General features: G+C 46.4%; 1 protein-coding gene across 1 annotated transcript in view; it reads left to right on the top strand.

The window, feature by feature from the left end:
- Positions 1-16,465, top strand: part of SPON1 (spondin 1, extracellular matrix protein) — a 232,254-nt gene extending 215,789 nt beyond the window's left edge. The window contains exons 8-16 of the mRNA XM_004683028.2: positions 2,515-2,716; positions 3,696-3,836; positions 4,261-4,336; positions 5,296-5,478; positions 8,854-9,024; positions 9,109-9,276; positions 10,043-10,207; positions 12,001-12,264; positions 13,878-16,465. Of these exons, the coding sequence (XP_004683085.1) occupies positions 2,515-2,716; positions 3,696-3,836; positions 4,261-4,336; positions 5,296-5,478; positions 8,854-9,024; positions 9,109-9,276; positions 10,043-10,207; positions 12,001-12,264; positions 13,878-14,041 (1,534 nt within the window). The 3' untranslated portion in view covers positions 14,042-16,465. The remainder of the gene's footprint in view (positions 1-2,514; positions 2,717-3,695; positions 3,837-4,260; positions 4,337-5,295; positions 5,479-8,853; positions 9,025-9,108; positions 9,277-10,042; positions 10,208-12,000; positions 12,265-13,877) is intronic.
- The last annotated feature ends 4,617 nt before the right edge of the window (positions 16,466-21,082 follow it).

The raw sequence follows: 21,082 nt of genomic DNA, 5'->3' as shown, positions 1-21,082 counted from the left end.
GATGGCTTCCTAAGCCAGCACCTCCTCCCAGCTCCACAGTGTGCTCAGAGAGGGAATGCCAGGTGGGAAGTTGGGCCTGGAAGAGGGTGAGGGGCTGGCCGGCTCAAGGTCTAGTGCTAGCAAGTTGTGGAGCAAGTCACTGGTCTCCCGTGGTTGGGTCGCTCCCTGGAGGCAGAGGAATGGGTGCAACTGTGAAACTTAGGGTTCCCGCCCTCAAGGAGTTCCCAGAATAGTGGGGGAGACTGAGCAGTGAGAAAGCCATTGCAATCCCAGAGTAACACCCCACAGATCCACACAGCGTGTGGACTGCCGGGACTCTGGCCTCAAACTAGGCAACCAAAGGCCCCGGGAAGAGATGAGCAAGCCCAGAGGTGTGAAATGTGAGCACAGTGATTCGCCAACTTGAGGTGTGTGAGGACCACTGGGAGGGATGAGCGCTGAGCCCCAACCACAGGCTCTGGTTGAAAGACTCCGGTCCAGCACAATAATCTGCATTCCCAGTGCATTCCCACCAGCCAAAGCCAGCGCTGGGGCAGAGCACCCCTCCACTCAGGCCGAACCGAGACTGGCACACCCCACTGGACTGTGGCCCGCTCAGGTGGCCCCCTGCCACTCCCTTCTCGTCTGAGCCCACATGGCCCTAAGTGCGCCTCCTTCAAAACAGAAGCAGCAGTAGCAGCTCAGCACTGGGCAGGTTCTCTCATTAAGCATCACATACCCTTTAGCGCAGCCATAGAGGGACCCTTTAGCGCAGCCATAGAGGGACCCTCCTTTTCACACCTTGGATACAGGAAGGCTTGCAGCTTGTCTGAACACCCGCCATGCCAGCATGCACACCCAGGCCCCCCTCCTTCGCTAGTCAATGGGTGACCCCACCTGGCTGTCAAGTCCACGCACTGGGTTTCCACAGTGCCTGACCAGAGCTGGAGTCGTCACTTGCTAGGGACAGGTGAGGGCAGCCAGAAGCAGCTGACTCGCAGGGTCGTGGGGACTCACCAGCGGCTGACAGGGACCAGCTGCCAGCTGGATTGAATAGGCAGGTTGATCCTGGGCCAAGGACTCCCTGCAGCTAACAGCTTGGGGTGTGCATCAGGCAGAACTGCCTGGGAACCTTAGTCCCTCCATCTGTGCCTGAAATGCAGGGGCCTCTAGAAGCCTTTCTTTCTGCTTTACATCATGGGGTAATAATTCTACTGCCATAGGATTGTCTGGGGCAATGGCAGGGGAGGTAAAGTAATACAGGTCTGCCAAGTGTGAGCTGAGTGGACTAAGTCTTCTCCCCGCCCTGCACGCAGGTCCTTTGCTGAGACACCACTGTTGATCTCAGGCAGCCCGGGTCACTCCTTAAACTTCTTAGCAACATGAGACTCAGAAATTGAAGAACTGACTCTTGGAGCTCAGGGTCTATCAGTCTCTGATGCCACAGTGAACAGAAGGAAATGGTCAAGGAACCAGCTATGAGGCCACGGCTGAGCTCTCGTGCCAGGGCAGAAGCAACTTTTTGAGGGCAAGAGAGGCAGCAGGCAGGAAAGCGTGTTCCTTCAAGAGAGTGAAAGCGGGCAGGGAGGAGGACTTGGAATGTGACGATGAGAAGGACACCAGCCTTGAACTAACAGTGACTTGGGTGGTGTTCACTCTGCCACTTCCCCGTAGCTATGAGCAAGTCGCATAACCCTTGAAAGCCGCCCTTTCTTCGTGATAGAGGGGAGTCAGTAACCCTTATCCAAATTAAGGATTAAGTGCAAACACATAAGAAATGCGTGGGCCCTTGTTAAGCAGTTCTTTGTAAAGTTCATTCACATCCAACACAGCCGGCCACTCGCACTGTGTGCATCTGTTCATTCACTTATACAGGGGCATTTACTGAGTGTCTACTCTGTGCCACGCACCATTGTAGACTCTGGGGAGCAACCCACAAGGTAGACAAAAATGCTGCTTCCCTGGCACCTACACTCCAGGGGGAGACAACAATCGATAAACAGCTAAATAATTAAGTGATGCCAACACAGTAAAACTGGGGAGGTCGGGCCCTCCCTGGTGGTGCAGCGGGTTAAAGCACTGCACTACGAAGCTTAAGCCACTTCCTCAGGAGTTCGATTCCCGCCTGCCCCGGAGGAGTCCACATGGCGAGGCAGACCTCTCCTGGCCTGCCCGCTGCTCCCCTCAGCAGTGTACTTCATCGATCTGCCTGTTCTGCTCCCCACTCTGTCTCTGGTGAATCCTTTCACCCTCCGCATCTCTGGCCTGTACCCCAGTTCCATATGAATAAATAAATAAATCTTTAAAAAAAAAAAAAAACACTGGGGAGGGTGGGAGCATCTGATTCTCTCCAAAGGAGGTACTGGCTCAAGAGAGAGCACTGGAAACTGGCAGTGCCCAAAGCAGAGTTGAGTAGGCGACTGAGAATCCTGCTGCTTCCTGCCGCGCTCCTCCTATGCAGAGCCATGGTCTGCCCGGCTCTGAGCACGTAACCCGGAGGCCCTAACATGCTGGTCTCTGTGTTTTGGTTTCCAGGAGAGCAGCACCCTCGGCTGAATTTTCAGTGGACAGGACACGCCACTTAATGTCCTTCCTGACCATGATGGGTCCCAGCCCCGACTGGAACGTGGGCCTGTCTGCAGAGGACTTGTGCACCAAGGAATGTGGCTGGGTCCAGAAGGTAGTGCAAGACCTGATTCCCTGGGATGCTGGCACCGACAGTGGGGTGACTTATGAGGTAGGTGTCTGCTTGGAGTGGTCATTGGCAACTGTTCCCCTGCCCACCCCTGTCAGGGAGTCCTGGACAAGGTAAATCTGGCCCAGGCCGTGTCCTGAGTGAACCCACCAACTGGCAGGGGAGCCATGAAGGTCTCATCACATACATAGCACTCAGGCTCTGGGAGTCCCCTCAGAGGGGAATATGGAGAGGGAACCCGAAAAAGAGCACCCCACAGTGAAGAGAAAGGAACAGCAGGCCAGGGCTTGGGGAAGGAGGAGGAGGGAGAGAGGGAGGGAAGGCAGGGAACAGCAGGAAGTAAGTTGCTGACAGGAGACTGAGCCAGGTACCTGAGGTTTCCTGACATCCAGACTGAGCTGTTTAGAGCCCTTCTGAATGTCAGGATTTCTCATATATGATCAGCTCACCATCTGCATCAAAATCTGGAGCCATCAGAAAACAAGTGGTCGAACAGTCTAGATCAGAAAGTAGTAAACTGGCTTGTGGCCAAGTTGGGTGTACCGCCTGACTCATCGGTTTCAAACTCAGCCACTCTCATTGGATACACGTTGTCCCGATGGACTGCTTTCCCAGTACAACAGCTGAGTTGAATAGCCCTGACAGATGGTATTTAGGTCTGCAAAGCCTAAAATAGTTCCCATCTGACCCTTCACAGACAAAAGTTTGCTGCCACCTGGTCTAACAGGAAGAACCCTGGATGCAGGCCAACCTGGCCAAGCCATTTCCTAGCTGGGATGACCTTTCAGAAGCTTGGCTCTTGCATCTGGCCAACCATGTACATAGAGAATCTGAAAATGCAGATTCTACAAATTTCCAAGCAATCATAACATGTATCATGAGTAGAATTCCATAAATATAAGCAATAGTTATATTTGTTAGGTTCTTATTGAGGTTTTTACTCTGGTGATGTAACAATCAAATTGCTTATATGTTTTCACCAATTTTGCCTCCCAATATTTCTGTTTTCCCCCCACTGCAGTCACCCAACAAGCCCACAATCCCCCAGGAGAAAATCCGGCCCCTGACCAGTCTGGACCATCCTCAGAGTCCTTTTTATGACCCAGAGGGTGGGTCTATCACTCAAGTAGCCAGAGTTGTCATCGAGAGAATTGCCCGGAAGGTATGAGGTTCACACCAACCATTGGCACCAACCCTTGCACCAGGAGTGACAAGAAGACTATACTTCTCTCTGTTTTAGATTCGTGGGGCCCTGGCATATTCTATGATATGTAATTACTGCTTGAGTAATATGGTCCAGGCTAAGCTTCATCATGCATTTCATACTTGATGACTAAGGTCTGCCATGGGTCAGGAATTGGAAGGCAGTGGCGCATGAGCCATTTATTTTGCATGTGGCACATATTGCTTGCCTCGTTTTTCTTTCTTGCTATCTTGCCATTTCTTTTTCAATCACATAGTATATGCGGCACAGGGCTCTAGTATGGCCTAGGATGTTTTTATAGGGTGGGCATTAGATTTCATATCCACCTCCAATTTTCCTCCTTCAATTTTCCTGAACCCTTTAAGAAAAAATCCTTTTGCAGGGGGAACAATGCAATATTGTTCCAGACAACGTGGACGATATTGTAGCAGACCTGGCTCCAGAAGAGAAAGACGAAGGTACATGGTTTTCCTTTTTACAGGTGGGCCACATACATTAGCATGAACTTTTGGAAAAAACATTTGCTAGCATATTTTATTATAGTCTTTGGCTTGGGGTAATCCCATCTTTGAGGATTTTGGCTTGCTAGACAATCTAAAACAAGACCCAGAGTAACCACAAAGCATAAGGAAATTGGTGGCAGCGTATCACAGGGATATCTTTTCAACTCTGCTGGACTTTAAAGTGGTAGTGTAAATGACATTTGTGTAGGTTCGAGTAATCAGAGCGCTCTGTTCTGATTCTGACACTACCTGTGAGGCAGGAAAGGGGACATCCACCCTCCCCAGAAGGAAAGCGACACTCAAGTCCTCATCGGGGTCTTTGGCCAAGTTTTCACCCAGCATCTGCACCCAGAGACCCTGGCCTCTCGTTCTGTGATTTTGGACAAGAAACTCCCCTCCCCACCATGGGTTCCTCACCTGTAAAATGGAGCTCATAACAGAACTTCCTCATAAACTGTTGCCCCAATAAACACATGGAATAAAACGTAAGATTCTCACAATGCTGTTGTTACATACGTGCTTGGCTTGGGCTGCTTATTCTTGTCATGACACCTGTGTGGGGTCATTAGAAAGATGAAGCAGCAACACAAATTTCCTATGATGTGTTTGCACCTGTGTAGAAATACTACTTGCCAAGATGAGAGGCTGGAAATGAAAAGACGTGCGGGTGTTGAGCGGAAGGACTAGTAAGACGATCTTTCCTTGTGGTTATTTAACTGGTAGCATAATGCTAAAATAGAACCTTTAAAGGGAATGAATGATGCTCACCCATTCTCCCCCACCCAGGCTTACCCAGGCTCACTGGGGCTGGTCAGGAGACAGGGATTTTCTTGTCCCTAGATGTTTGCCTGGAGAGAGCGTCACTCATAGCTCCCACTGACTCCCAGAAAGGACATGTCACATACTCTTTCCAGATGACACCCCTGAAACCTGCATCTACTCCAACTGGTCCCCGTGGTCCGCCTGCAGTTCCTCCACCTGTGACAAAGGCAAGAGGATGCGGCAGCGCATGCTGAAGGCACAGCTGGATCTCAGTGTCCCCTGCCCTGACACCCAGGACTTCCAGCCCTGCATGGGCCCAGGCTGCAGCGACGAAGGTGAGGGGACACCCTCAGTCGGTTGGTGGCAGGCAGGCTCTAAGGTTAAGGGGGGGTTCTGCCTGCTTATCTGGACCCTTCAGACCTGCTCAAGCCACATGCCAAGAGGGAGCACCAGCACCCTGACTGTGGTGTCCATGGGGTGCATTCAGGGGAGACCCCCATCTCCACCAGTGCCTAGAGGGCTCTAACACATTATACTTCTTATGACATGAAATCCAGTTTGTCTTGTTTTTTCTTTAGTTACCTTTTCCTTAGGTATCAGGTCTGAGAAATCACTCTCGGAGCCATGTTGTGAAGTTTTTACCTTATATTCGTCTAAGAATTTCACAATTTTTGCTCTTCGGTTTAGGGCTTTGATCCACTTTGGGTTAATTTCTGTACCGTCAAATAGCACTTGGACATATATGGAAGTTCACCCGAAGGCTCTCCTTTCTATAACGTTGGTCTGTATGTCTGTATGTGCTCAAGTCTGATCAAGCACCTCTCTGTGTCATTGCAGTATCGTACTGTTTTGACACTTCATAGTAATTCTGGAAAGTAGGAAGTTTGACTCTTCTAGCTTTGTTCTTTCTTTCAAAATTGTCTTTTGGGGATTCTGGGGGAAGATTCCAGAAGAATTGTGGGATAGATTTCTCTATTTCTGCAAAAGTACCTGTTTTTATTTTAACACTGGCTTATAACACTATGTGATAGAAAGGTACAGGATCGCACGCTTCAGATGTCACCACACCACACCCTCACCGAGGTCCACTGTGTGCCCCCCCTTTTCTTCCCACCCTCCCCCTTCCGCACTTGTAGCTTAATTCTACAGTCAGACTTCTGGGGTTTCTTACTGGTTTGGCCTTGTCCTTTGTTTCTCCATATTCCACATGTAAGTAAAATCATCCAATAGTTATCTTTTTCTTTCTGCTTTAATTCATTTAGCATTATCCCCTCCAGTTCCACCCACATTGTTGCAAATAGCAAGAGTTCATCTTTTTTCCCATTTTTCAGATGTGATGTGTATATACCACATCTTCCTAGTCTACCTGTCTGCCCTTGGGCACATAGGTTGTTTCCATAACTCACCAGCTTTTGGTATCAGGGTGCCATGCTCGCCAAAGCTCCCTCCCAAAACCAGGCAGAGTTCTCCTGTGCCCACAGCAGGTTACCTTCTGTACTTGATGACTTGGGGGTAATTAGCATAGTAAGGAAGCAGAGAGGCTTTGGACGTTAGAATATGACAATATGAATGTGCATTCTTTGTGGCAACCACATCTTAGCAAAAGTTCCTTCCTAATTATCTGGGCCTGTTTGTTAGTCCAGTCATGTTGTTGCTCCCCATTTCAGTCCACTTTCCAAGACACCATCAGACAGAATCTTTTGCAAGCAGCAGATCAAGTCTCTCCTAGTTATAGCTATGGCACATGCAAACTCCTCAGCTAACTTGACTGGCACAGTAGTCTTGAATATACCAAGTTTGGCGAGGATGAGTGCTCTGGTACACACCCAGAACAATTATCATCACACTGCCACACTAACTGGCACCCGAGGAGATCCCTTTTGGGGATACTTGAGTGGAGCCTGTTGAGCCCAGCCTCTTCCTTTCAGAGGGCACTCAGCTTGATGGTGCATGTGCTCTGCCTGCCCAGGGCTAAGGTCTTGCCTGTCATAGGAAGCCTACAGATCAGGGCTGGTCAGACTTGATACCCCCAACCACACCACACTGGACCACAATTACTTTATTTGGCTGCACCTGCTGCCTGGAGCTAGCCTTGTTCCTGGGCCTAAGAAGTGGATCTCAGCTGTGATTCTTACTGTACCACCAGCAGCAGAAGCTGAATAGCCACATCAGGACATCACCCACGTGTGTGTGGCCGCCATGGTCACACTCAGATTCCAGTCCTTCCTTCTGGCCTCATCACCCAATAGCACATATACACTCTGTACAGGGACATTTGCATGAGCTGTTCCCTTCATCCTAAATACTATCTAGCGCATCAAAAGCCGATGCAGATGTGTCCTCTTGTGTGAAATCTTCCCCAGAACCTCCAAAAGGAGCAAGTTTTTTCTCTCCTCTTTGCTTTCCAATTGCCTGGGTTTTCCTCTGATGTTGAATTTTTAATATCTGGATTTTTTTTTCTTCAGTTTATGTGCTCACACTCTGTGTAGAGAATGAGATCTATATCTTACACAGCTTTTTAACTTCAGAACATAGCACTAAGCATTTAGTAAATCTTTGTTGACATGAATAAATGGGTGGGTGTGTAGCCAAGTGGATGACTTCATTCTCCTCCTCTATTTTTTTAGAACTCAGTAGGCAAATAATCACGCGCACCTGTTTCCACCAGGCGCCACACAACCCACCCACCACTTTGGCAGCAGAACCACCATGCCATGCCGAGAAGTTCCATTGACTTTTCCACCAACCTTCAAACTTCTACAAGATCAGCCTTTGCCAGCACCCACTGGTGGCAGCAAAGTCACCTAGAGCCCAAGATGTCAGCCAGAGACTGTGATAGCCCATCTTTCTACCCCTATGTGCCCTCTCCTGGCACTTACTCCCTCCCCACTTTCCACCCCACTGGCTCCCCATTTGCTCCTGCCCCCCCCCCTTGCTGGACCTCAGGGCAGCACTGAGATGCCTGTGACTACTCAGGAGCATCTGTTCTCCAGTGCAGATCAGTCCTGTGCCCTCAGAGTCCCCCGGTGAATCACACTCTACCTTTAGGAGCAAAATTCTCTCATCTGTTTTTCTAGATTGGGAACTGTGACTGTTGACAATGACCAAAATCACAAGTTTCCCTGAGCAAAAGAACTTAGACTGCATCATATAGATGGTCGATGGATAGACAGATAGATAGATACAGACAGACAGGCAGGCAGATTCTTTCCAGCATTGTCCAATACAACTTTCTGTAATGATGGAAATGTTCTGTATTTGCACAGTCCAATAAGGTAACTATTAGCCACACATGGCTATTCAGAAATTAAAATGTGATTAGTGACTGAGGAAGTAAATTTGAAATATTATTGAATGGTCTTAGATGTATGATATGTCGTAGATCATGCATCTGTATAATGATTTGTTTTCAATTATAGGTAATGAAATGATATCATATACCACATATCCCATAGCTGTAACACGCCTTCTGTTCATCCAAGCATCTTTGAAATGTTCTGAAATTGGGATAAGGCATATTCCTGAGTGCCCCTGGCACCTAGAACAATTCTTGATTACAGATGTAGGTATACCTTTGAAGTTGGTTTCCTTGAATGCCAGCTGGTTCCTTCTTGCTTCCTGCCTGATGATCCCAGTCCCCAGGGCCCCCAGCGCGCGCCCCCTGGCGGGCGGAGTCCTGACTGCAGCGTGCGCTCTACTCGGTGTTGCAGATGGCTCCACCTGCACCATGTCGGAGTGGATCACCTGGTCGCCCTGCAGCATCTCCTGCGGTATGGGCATGCGATCCCGGGAGCGGTACGTGAAGCAATTCCCAGAGGATGGCTCTGTTTGCACGCTGCCCACCGAGGAGACAGAGAAGTGCACAGTCAACGAGGACTGCTGTGAGTGGGGGCGCCGGCGGCTGGGGCGGGCGCGGGGGGGTCTCCAGGCACCCAATGCGATCCCAACCACGCGGCACTCCCCAGCTCCTAGCAGCTGCCTGATGACCGAGTGGGGCGAGTGGGACGAATGCAGCGCCACCTGCGGGATGGGCATGAAGAAGCGGCATCGCATGGTCAAGATGAGCCCAGCTGACGGCTCCATGTGCAAGGCCGAGACGACCCAGGCAGAGAAGTGCATGATGCCCGAGTGCCGTGAGTGGGGAGGGTGGGGGAGGGAGGACCTCAGCAGCCCCTACCCCTACCGCCATCAAGCATCGAGGTCAGAGACTGGGCAGGTGCAGGGGGAAAGGCAGCCCGCGCCCCACACACTGGGCCTGCGAGGAGCACAAGGAGAATCACGGGTGTGTGGACATCAACCAGACCCAGAGAAAGTGGCCTCGTTGGAAGAGCTGGGGGAGCAAACTGGTGTCCTCTGCATAGATTCAGTAATTGTTGAGAATCTTGGGTTGGCGGGTGAAAGGAGTAGTACATTTTGGCAGGATGTGCATTACCCTGCTCAGGTCCCTGGCTAGCATTAGGACATCTGCTGTCTGCATGATGCCCTGTGGACCCACCACTGCACACATGCAGGCAGCTATCCGTGCTTTCTAGAGACTTCAGCCACTAAGGGTCCAAAACTACAACACTGAGCATGGTTCCTAGGTGTGGGGGTGCTCTGTCACTAGTAAGACCTGTTCAAATCCTAGGGGCCCCTTTAGTGAAGACTGTGTATTCTAACGGTTGCGTCATTGCTGATGCCCAGTCATGACCAACAGCCAGGGCCAGAGGAGATGCAAAATAAGAGCAGTGGACTGGGGAGCCACTTCTTGCTCCATGATCTTTGCTCCTATCCAAACCCACCAATTAATTTCACTTTTCTCCAGGGGCCAGAACAGGGGAAGGTGGGAGGTATGGGGTGCCAGGGATCAAAGAAGACCAGAGGAGCTGTTCTAAGTGGCCTGTCTGGCTCTTGGCCCAGACACCATCCCGTGTCTGCTGTCCCCATGGTCCGAGTGGAGCGACTGCAGTGTGACCTGTGGGAAGGGCATGCGGACCCGCCAGCGGATGCTCAAGTCTCTGGCTGAACTTGGGGACTGCAATGAGGAGCTGGAGCAGGTGGAAAAGTGCATGCTGCCTGAATGCCGTAAGTTCCCGGGCTCCTGAAGCACCACCCCCCACCCCAAACCCGCCTTGGTCGCTCCTGTGCCCTCCCAGTGGGGTCACAGGGCACAACAGTCTGCCAAGGGGAGGGCATGGAGTCTGGACATCTGTAAATAGTTAATTAAGCTAAATCTCATTATTAAGTGGGGAGTCCCACTACCACCTACGGAAAGCCAAGCGGCCAGTTGCTATGAAATCTAACAGGAGACTTAGTTGAAAACACTTAGCACAGGTTCAGTTAACTCTTCTGGTTTTCAGTTCTTTCCTTCCCCCGCTGCCCCTGCCGCGGTGCTGATTCATGGTCAAAGTTTTTTCATTCTCCCTGTGACTTTTCATTTACCCACGATCCAACCGAACACTAAATCAAGTCACTCCTGCACAATATCCTTTGACCAGTCAGCAAGGCAACAAGCTCTCAAAAGCTTACTGCCCACAGATCTCCAATCTCTGCCATCTGCTATATTTACTGCACGGGGACTTCTCCAAGGAGAGCTTGCCTGTCTGATAGCCTAATGACTTCTCAGCTTATGATGCTTATTCCAGTCTTTGTAGCTTCCTCTGAAATGCACTCTAGTCTCCCAAGGTCCCTCTCCCTTGTTGCTCAAGCTGCCTAGTTCAAATCCTGGGTCTGCCCTTAGGTGCTGTGGTCAGATTACTCAGCGTCCCATTCCTTAAAGAGCAAAACTGTGGGAAACACTTCCTAAGTTGCTCTCAAGGCCACACCACGTTAGTACAAGGTGGCAAGCGCTGGCCATGTACATGTATGTCACCTATCACAGCCCACCTGTCACACGTGGAGGTGACCCACACAGCAAAAGACAGCCCAAGGCTTTGTCAACCAGCTACCAGAATCAGGGCTTCAAAACTTTCTACCTGAGACACCATTACCAACTTGAAGATAACTCTGTATCTCCATAGTGTCTACTGCATAAAGGGAGGAGGGAGAAAGAACATTCATGGAGCACTTATCGTGGGCTGGAAGCAGTCTCATTTAATCCTCACAATAAGCTTTTCTCCTATTTGTTAAAGAAGACGAAACTATTGAACAAAATGAGCACTTCTTAGATCCAACTTGGCCTGACTTTCAAAGCAGTGGCGAGTGTGGAGTCAGAGTGTGGAGTCATTTGCCTCCTGAGGGCAGACACAGCCCGAGAAACAGCTGCCGGGTTATTTCCGGGTTATTTCCACATTTGTGAGATGCAACTTAGTAGGAAGAGTGTGCTGGTTCTTGTTCTGTGATAACCCACAATCCACTACTTGCACCCACCCCTTCTGTTTACTGAATGTTCCATTTCTGGTTCTCGGTCTGACAGCAAAAGTCACAAACCCTTGGTATTGGTCCACATGGGTCAGTTCTAAGAAGTAGTGGCACTAGGGAGTTTCCTGCCTGGGACACTTTCCTGAATAAAAATTAAAATAAATTTAATATACAATATAATATATATAGTATAAAACTTGAAAACTGGGGGGGGGAAGGGGGGCTTGTCTCTGCCGCCTGAGGCTGACTGGGCCCACAGAGCAAGAAAGCAGCTCTGAACAACAGCTTCAAAGTCTTTTTGAGTCACAGACTAGGGAAAATGGGTTTTGACCCAGGCACCAATGCTGCCTGCATTTCTACCATCTATCAGGCTGGATGAATTTGACAATCTGTTGGCACCTCAGTTTCCTCTGCTGTGAAATGGTTAGCAGCACCACTTGGCGTTTCTCATGGGCTGTGTTACGTTCCAAGGCCAGTGTCTCAGGCATGAGGGAGTCATCCTCATCTGTGTCTTGCAGCCATTGACTGTGAGCTCACGGAGTGGTCCCAGTGGTCGGAATGTAACAAGTCGTGTGGGAAAGGTCACATGATTCGGACCCGGATGATAGAAATGGAGCCTCAGTTTGGAGGCGCACCCTGCCCAGAGACCGTGCAGCGGAAGAAGTGCCGCGTCCGGAAATGCCTCCGGAATCAGTCCATCCAGAAGCTGCGCTGGAGGGAGGCCCGAGAGAGCCGGAGGAGTGAGCAGCTGCGGGAGGAGTCGGATGGGGAGCAGTTCCCAGGTATTGCTCCCAAGTGAGGCCCTAGTGCAGGATGTCCAAGCAGGAGCACTAGGGTGGGACTTGAAGGACTTGCAGGAGTTTGCCAGATGGAGAAGGGCGGCCCACTCAACAGGAATTGAATGCACAGGCACCGGACTTTTTATTCAGGCAACAAGTGGGATGCAGGTGGGGCAGATGGGAGGGCAAGACAAGAAGCCATGCTGGAGAGGTAGGGACCAGGCCTTAAAACATTACTAGCCGCCAGGGAGTTGAGACTTGGTTTTGTAGTTGAAAAATTTCAGCAAGTTTTAATAAACCCATGTTTAAGCTTGTAAGTGGCAAAAAATAGAAGCAGAAGGGACAGTTATTAAGTTTTGTGTAGACTGGGAGAAAGATTATGTGTCCCCTTCTTTCCGTGTATTTTTAGGAATTTCCAGGAGTTAAATAAAAATCTCACACGGGGTTCCCAAGCCAAGTGTGCAGTAACATCAGCCAAATGATGAAACACATACGGGAGGCCATGGCTTGTTGTTGGGTATTGGTTAATGGATGGGCTTTGCACCCCTGGGGTGACCAAGGATGGTTCTATGCAAAAATGATGGCACATGTGTACTCTGAGTTTGTTTTTAAAGGAGAGCACAAGTTTTCCCCTTCTCTTCACTTTCTTAAGATATTCATCTCCACCCCCCTCAAAATGAGAAGAGCTACCTGACAGAAAAGAGCTATCTGTCCATATCAAAATGGTCTGTTGTTCCTAGCAGCCAGCCAGCAAACACCCACTAAGCCCACTGATGTGCCAAGCATGCACTGTGCCAGGCTTCTTATCCATCAGACTTAGCATAGTATTAACTAGAAAATCATCAATGTATTTGGCTCAAGGAGCAGTGTTATCAAGCACTATGGAGCATTCTTTTAAAAGATTTAACCTAATCTCTGAGCATCAGGGAAGTTATCTTTGAGAAAGGCATCTTTATCTTCATTAAATAATAATAAGTACTTGAGTTTACATAGTATTTGGGGAGCAAAGTCTGGGAATGAAGTGGCCACTTGCACCTTGAGTGACAGCCCCATTTAAAAGTCCCCCCGCCCCCCCCACACACACACAATCACTTGACATGACTGTGTGAGCAAGTGGCTTGGGTTGGCTCAGCTGGGTGATTCTTCTGAGGTCTAGCTTCGGCTCATTCCTGTGGCAATCAGCCGGTGGCTCAACAGGGACAAGGTCTAAGATGGGCCTCACAAATATTTCTGGGGTTCGGATGCGCTGGCTGAGACCTTTCCCCGGATGGCCTCTCCAGCAACCTAGCCAGTCTGCTTACATGGTACTGACAGGGGCCCCATGGCTATTTCTCAAGTCATCTTTGCTCATAACCCATCAGCCAAAGCAAGTCAATATAATGAAGCCCAGATGCTAGAAGTGCCTCCTCATGGGAACGGCTACAAAGTATTTATGGTCATGTTATTGCACTTGATTACATCCCTAGTAAGAAGTGTAACCATGATTTATTTCAAACCATTATATATAAAGTAGAGAAACACAGACTACTGAAGTTGACAGCTGTTTACTCAAGTTCAGCATGCCCTGTTCCGTCCCCAATTCCCACTGGCCTAACTCAGCCCTGTCATGCTTTCAGGCTGCAGGATGCGCCCCTGGACAGCCTGGTCAGAATGCACCAAACTGTGCGGAGGCGGGATTCAGGAACGCTACATGACTGTGAAGAAGAGGTTCAAGAGCTCCCAGTTTACGAGCTGCAAAGACAAGAAGGAGATCAGAGCATGCAATGTTCACCCTTGTTAGCAAGGGTGTAAGTTTCCCAGGGCTGCACTCTAGATTCCAGAGTCACCAATGGCTGGATTGTTTGCTTGTTTGTTTATGGCAATTTAACTTGTGTACACTAGATTTCATTTCTGCAGTGTGGTTTGCCCAGTAGTCTCATGGATGCCAGGGACACCCTTTCTGTATACTTTTGGCACGGGCTCAATGGGGCTCCCTCATCCTTAGCTGGCCCTCCTCCAGCACCTACCGTCAGCCAGCCCACGCTAGGCAGAAACGTGTCCCTCCGATGCATCCGCCTGGGCAGCAGGGCAGACCCTGGCCTCCTCAGATGGAGAGGTGACTTGTCTGGAACTGACACTGTGCCTCAGTCCCAGGGTGCAGCAGGGGGGGCCATTCCCAACCAGATGACAGAGGAGATTCCCCTTGCGCTTGTTTTTGGCCTGTTCTTTCTGGCCAGAAACTACTGTTTGCCCATCCTTTTCATTTAGTGGAACTTTAGGTCCCTTGTTGAGTCTCTTTAGTCATCAGTAGTTCTTGGGGGAAACAGAAACAGTAGTCATGAAAAGGCACACGGATGTTTGTGGCTTTTCTTTCACTGAAAAAATCTGAATTGCTCTCATATTGCTCTCACATCCCAATACTGGTTCCTGATACCAAAAGAAATGATGGCTGCTTTATTTGATTATAATGTTGGCTCATACACTTGAGGCAAAGGATAACTATGACTAGAAAGTACTGTTTCACTTTTTTGGGTGGGGAGGAGAGGGAGCAATTCTCCTTAAGAAGCCACGCCTATGAACTTTCTATTACTAGATCCTTACCAAGGTGGCAAACTGGCCTCTCCAGCAGCCCCAAACCTGAGTTTTAAAAAATCTATGGACACGTGTTATCTTGACTTTAAAACTTTCAAGCTAATATATACCAACGAAACATTATTTTATTAACATAAACATATGTAGACATCTGCCCCAAACCCACCAACCAGTCCTCTAACAAAAATACTATCTCTGTACTTTAGTTTTGTCTTCCAAGTCACAGATTTTTATTTGGAGAAAGAAAAAGCACTTCAGAGACCAAGGAAGACAGAAGTCTAGGAAGAAAGGAATGTTACAGAATCAAGCTGGGCAAGAAAGTCAGAAGTATTCCATTCCCCATGCCAAGGCTCTGGTCCCCAACACACCCATAAAAAGGCCTTGGTTGTCTCTCCTGAGCACTCACAGGCACCCAGAATTCCAGGAGACTGACTACCATGGATTACTGAAAAAGGCTGTTACTGGGTTGAGTCCATCAGCAGTTTTCACTCATTCATTATTAAGTTTTTTAAAGTTTCCTTTACTATGCTTAATCCAAGTATGTATCATGGATGAGATACGTGCACAGTGCTTTGAGTACTCTTCAAGAATCTGCATTAAACACATCAGGGTATTTACACACACACAGACACACACACACACACACTATAGCCCTGAATCTGTATTATTTTCTGTAACTGTTCTATTTTCTGTAACTAGGTCTGTTTTTCTGTTTCTAAACTAAGCGTTTAGCAGGTCGGGCATTTTTTACCATCATTACCCACTCAATCATACTCAGAAGAAGGCATGGTTCTTTTCCCTCTTGTTCTGGAGGGGCCGTTGTTATCACATCCCTGAACTTTCTCAAGCTTTGAGTTGTCTCCAAAATTATTTTTTAATTCTTACATGAACTGTTTATTCCTCCTCACAAAGGAGCCTAATAAAAATAAATAAAAGGTTTAACTTTTTTTTTTGGATGAAAAACAAGTCTTGATACAAGATCTGCCCAATTTGTCAAGTCCTCTTAATTATCTGGACATGTGTTTACTCTCAAGCCATCAAAATCAAAGTTCCTGAAGGTGATGATTCCCCAGTAACTCTAAGGATGTCACGCCAGTGTCTCATGCTCCTATTGGATCCCTATTAAGAATATTTTAAATCCCACTTTTGGAGATTTAAAACCAGGCAGCTGATTAAAAGCTGAGAATAAGTAACATGATTCTTGTTACATGTGTTTTTGTTTGTTTGTTTGTTTATTTGCAAAGGGGAGTTCATGAGACATATCAGATCTCTTTCTTACCAAAGTCTTGTGTTAGGTGGTTTATAGTTTTTCTGGTTAACCAATCCTTTTGGAAATAAAGACTTTTTACTACAAAAATTAAATTTGTTTGGACTTCCACTTGAGATGGTAGTAAATAGATCATCAAATATCCAATAAAAATTGCCATATCAATTACAAAGCAGTTATGATTGTTGTCTATTTTTATCAATGTCAAACCAGTTATAATCCAATTTATGTCCACATTTTAAGATGACCAGGAGTTCAGAGCTGTATTCCCTACCATCAGATGTCAGGTCACTTACCACTCACCCTGCCAGGGCATTATTTGAAGGATATCTCTTGTAGCAAGTAAAAATCAAGCCCAGATTTCTTTAGACCCAGAATTGAACAAACTTTAAAAAGCTGTGCTGTTTTTAATTTGAAGTTTGTGTATTAAATACATTTTAGGCATATTTAGTGTCTGCTCACTTCTTTCAGAAGGGGTTCTGGACCATATGTTTTCACATGACAGTACGTCTCCAGAAACAAAGTCCAGGTCAAATCCGTGGCTGAAATGTTAACACAAAGTTCTCCGTGTCAAATTGTTTCTGTCACCTAACAAAGAGCCCAGATATTTCAAGCAATAGTTTAAAGGAGTTACATATTAAAGTGTACCAGAACAATCAGTCCCTTTTCCCCCACAGTTAAATATTTATGTATTAAAGATATAGACCCTATTGTCCAAACAAAACTAAACAAATGTTTGATGCCTAATCCCAACACAGAATCAAGGAAGACACAGACATTCTTTGTTTGGTTATTAGGTGCTACTAACTTTAATAAGAGTTCATTTAATTTTCACACTGCCCAAAATAGAGAGAATGAATGAAAATAAATTAGTCCCCTTTGAAAATGAGATTCCACAACTATAAATAGCAGCTGCATGCTAATGAGAATAAATATCATTCTTGAAAGCCTTTTAGATCTCTGAGCAAAGGATCTGTACTGAAATGTCAAATTTAAATAACGGCATCATTGCTTTAGAGATAATGTTGGTTCAGAGGGCTTTGTACACTCTGTAGGCAGACAGGAAGAAGCTGTGTGATGGTTAGGCACAGAGAACCTAGGTTCAAGCCACTCTAAAACCCCTAAGTAGATCTGGGACTAGTTAGTTTACCTCTTCTTGGCCCCAAGCTTTCTTACACTTGAGGATTTCTCAATTTAGCCAGGTTTCATTTTACCAGCAGTCCCAACGGTACCTAACATGGGCGTCTCTGAAAGCCAGCTTACCTGCCTCTGAGTCCCTTACTTCTCCCTAAACCAGTAAATGCCCACTTTGTGTTAAAGCTGGCTTCAGTTGCATTTCTGTCACTTATAAATTAAAATGTCCTGACAAATATGAAATATGCATGCAGTACTTCTACCCAGCTATAATCAGAGCAAACTATAATTTCAGACTTTTCATTTAACATTCATAATGTCACAGCATTCATTAACATTTTCTCATATTGCTCTAAATTCTTCCTAACACTTAGAATATGTTAACTATTTCCTGACTTTAGAATTGATTGGTAACAGTTCTGTTTTAAGATTCTGTGTTTAAATGGTTTTCTTTACTCAAGTTAGTATTTGCAAAAGGCAAACCTCTTAATAGACTACTTCACAACACTCGAGGGAGATTCTCTCCCCCCCGCCCAATGTTGGCATACAACTCCTACTGGGTAATATTAACCTGGAATTTACTCGCCTACCTGGGAAGTCAGAGAGGCCCTTGTAAAAAGACCCAAATCTCTCTCTTCTCCCGTGCCCACTAAAGACATTACTACTACTCAAAGCAAGAAGATCTGCAGAACATTAACAAAAAGTCCATTACCATCCTATAATGAGACAGATAATGAAAGCAAATGTTTTCAAACTTTTATAGTCATTTAACACTGCCACAGTATTTAAGAGTATGATAACTTTTCCAGTGATTCCTTTTTTTGTAATTTCATTATTCCATCATAATTTCCCACTTCCATTTCCTTGCCTTCCAAGCATCATACCCAACTCACTATAATCGAGTTCCCACAAACAGCTGACTGAAATAAACATCTCTAAACCATCCGTAACCTCTAAACAATCACCACTATCTGCGCCATCCATGCACAGCGCTTAAATCTTTGTTCCACCTCCTGGGTTTCCTGGCTCCATGGCATTCTTTAGTTTCTGGGTGTTTTTCTCAGTTTTTTGCTGTCTCTTGATTTTCGACAAACAAAAATATTCATTTTTCCCCAAAATTTAATCAAACCCGGGCTTTTCTCAATCACACTTTTTATTTCAACCCACTCCCTCCCATCTCTTCAATCATTAACTTCAAACAGGTAACTTCCAAATCTACACTTCCAGTTCTGGCCTCTGCTTTTGAGTTCCATTCCCCACAGCCCAAATGCCTCCTGTACCTAACTGCCACGACTGCCATCTATTTCTATCACTAGGACATCGCCTGTGCTCCTTAGTCATTCACCAAATTACTTTTCTCACATGCCAGGCACAGTGGGTGAAGCAAATGACACACTGACATGGTTCTGCCTCCCAGCATTATGACAACGTGCAGGCAGGCAGATGAGATGCAACAATCACAGCTGGGAAGTGTCATTAAGTAAATGAAGGGTGGTGTGATCAACGCGGGCTTTCTTTGGAGGCATCTAAGCCAGGCGTGAAAGTTCAGAGGGCCACTACACAGTGAGGAGTGCAGATACTGGTAAAAACGCACCCAGATGATGACAGATTTTAAGCAGCAGTGTTAACATTTAATTCCTAATCTAAAAAAAAATCCCTTTTGGGGGCAAAACAAATAAAAGACTACTTCAGAAGTTATGCAGTAACCTGAGTGTGAGCCCAGAGAAACTTAGACAAAGGTACAGAACAAGGGCCTCCCTAGTAGCACATGGGTTAAGTCTCAGTGCTATCAAGCCATCACCAGCCACTGCAGCGGGAGATCAACCCCAGCCAGGGAGCTGACCCACATGGCACAGCAGACACCTTCTGTCTTGCCTATTGTGCTCCTCTTTTTTAGTAGTTCTGCCTGTTCTGCTCCCCGTACTGTCTCTAATGAATCCTCTCACCGCCCCCGCCCCTGCAACTGACTCTTATATGCACAAATAAAGAAAAATAAATCTTTTTTTTTAAAAGACATGGAAACAACCCAAATGCCCCAAAATGGATGACTGGATTAAAAAGATGTGGTACAATATACACAATGGAATATTACTTAGCAACCAAAAAAAAAGAAACACATGTCTTTTGCAGCAACTTGGATGGAGCTGGAAAAGATCATGCTTAGTGAAATAAGACAGAAAGAAAAGAAAAATACCGGATGATTTCTCTCATAGCAGGAATATAACGGAACAGGCAAGGAAATAATGATAATGATGAACAGCTATATACCAGAGACATTTTGTGGGGGTGGAGTGGGGAATGGGATCAAAAACAGTGGGGGGAGAGAAATGCACTGGACTATGGTGATGGCACATGGGTGATTTGGTGATGGGAAAAGGGATTGCAACTGAGATGGAAAAATGCACAAAAAATATGTAAAAATAAACTATTATAAAATTTTTTTTAAAAAGTGCAGGAAAATAGAAACAATGGCTTCATACCTAACCACCCTCCCTTAAATCCAAGCTTCTGTCATGGAGACTGCCACTAGATTAGATCCAGACATCCCTGGTTCAGAACTCTTGGCAGTTTTCTGTTATATATAGAAGGAACATCATATTTAAATCCTGTCATAAGAGAAACCAAGTCTATGTTACCATCCATTTTCCCACTGCACTTCTCAGACTAAGGTTCCCATTTCAGAATACGGCCTACACTCTGTCAACTCTGCCTTTGCCCAGACTTTCCCCCAGTCTCTCCACCACCTCATTCTTTTCCTTTCCTCCCCATCTCAAATCCTACCAAACCATCAAGCTCCAGCTAAGCTCCACTACTAACAGACAGGTAAGAGTTTTAAAGTGATCAATTTATCATTATCAGCTACTGCTTACTAGCCAATTGGCCATTCAAAGGGACCATCGTGTACAGGAATGAGAAAATAAGACAAATGCTGATGAAGTTAGAAAAGGAATCAGCTAGATCGTATGTACTGCCTAGTTGATAAAATTTTAAAAGTCAAAGAATAAAAGGACCAATTTCTATTACGAAGCTCTAAAGTACCAAGTTTAGAGAATTATCAATGTAACATGTATGTCAATAGGACAGACTGTCCACTCCTGCAGTACTGTATATCCCTAAACAAACAACGCTGGGAGCAAATTCATAAGGCAGAAATCCGTGACTACTTAGAAAATACTGCTTGAAAGTCTTTCCACATATTGAAAGAGAACTAAGATATTCTAAAGTTGGGGATATAATCTCAAACACTAAGTGGGCTATTTCAGAGCAGGATTGGGGAACCATGGACCATTGACCAAAACAGTCCACCATCTATTTTTAGACAGAATGATTTTTATAATTTTAAATAATGGGGGGGAAATTCAAAATATGATTACTATTTCATGGCACATGAAAATGATATGAAATACAAATTTCAGGTTCTACAAATAAAGTTTACTGGGACACTGCCACATTCAGTCACTTATGCATTGTTATGGCTGCTATAGTGCTACAATGGCAGAGCTGAGTAGCTGGGTCATGTGGCTCATAAAGCGAACATAACATTTACTACCTGTTAATGTTAATTTTCACAGGAAAAAAACAATGCCAATGTGCCAGATAGAAAGAAATGACCACACACGAACTACTATTCCATGAAACTTGCCATTTTTGTGAGAAAAGGTATCAAGTCAGAGATTAAGAAATACAAAGCTATCCCTGTGATTATTTGGTGGAAATCAAATGAGAGACTTTGGCTTCCAATCATGCTGGAGTAGAGTTATCCTTCTCCCTCAGACAATTAGAACACTTGACGAAATATGTGAAACAACTGTTTTCAGACACAGGACACCTCGCAGCACAGGACTGCAG

This window comes from Condylura cristata, unplaced genomic scaffold, assembly GCF_000260355.1.
Source record: "Condylura cristata isolate star-nosed mole 26May11 unplaced genomic scaffold, ConCri1.0 scaffold00015, whole genome shotgun sequence".
Taxonomy (NCBI): Eukaryota; Metazoa; Chordata; class Mammalia; order Eulipotyphla; family Talpidae; genus Condylura; species Condylura cristata.
This window is presented reverse-complemented; position numbering and strand designations above follow the sequence as displayed.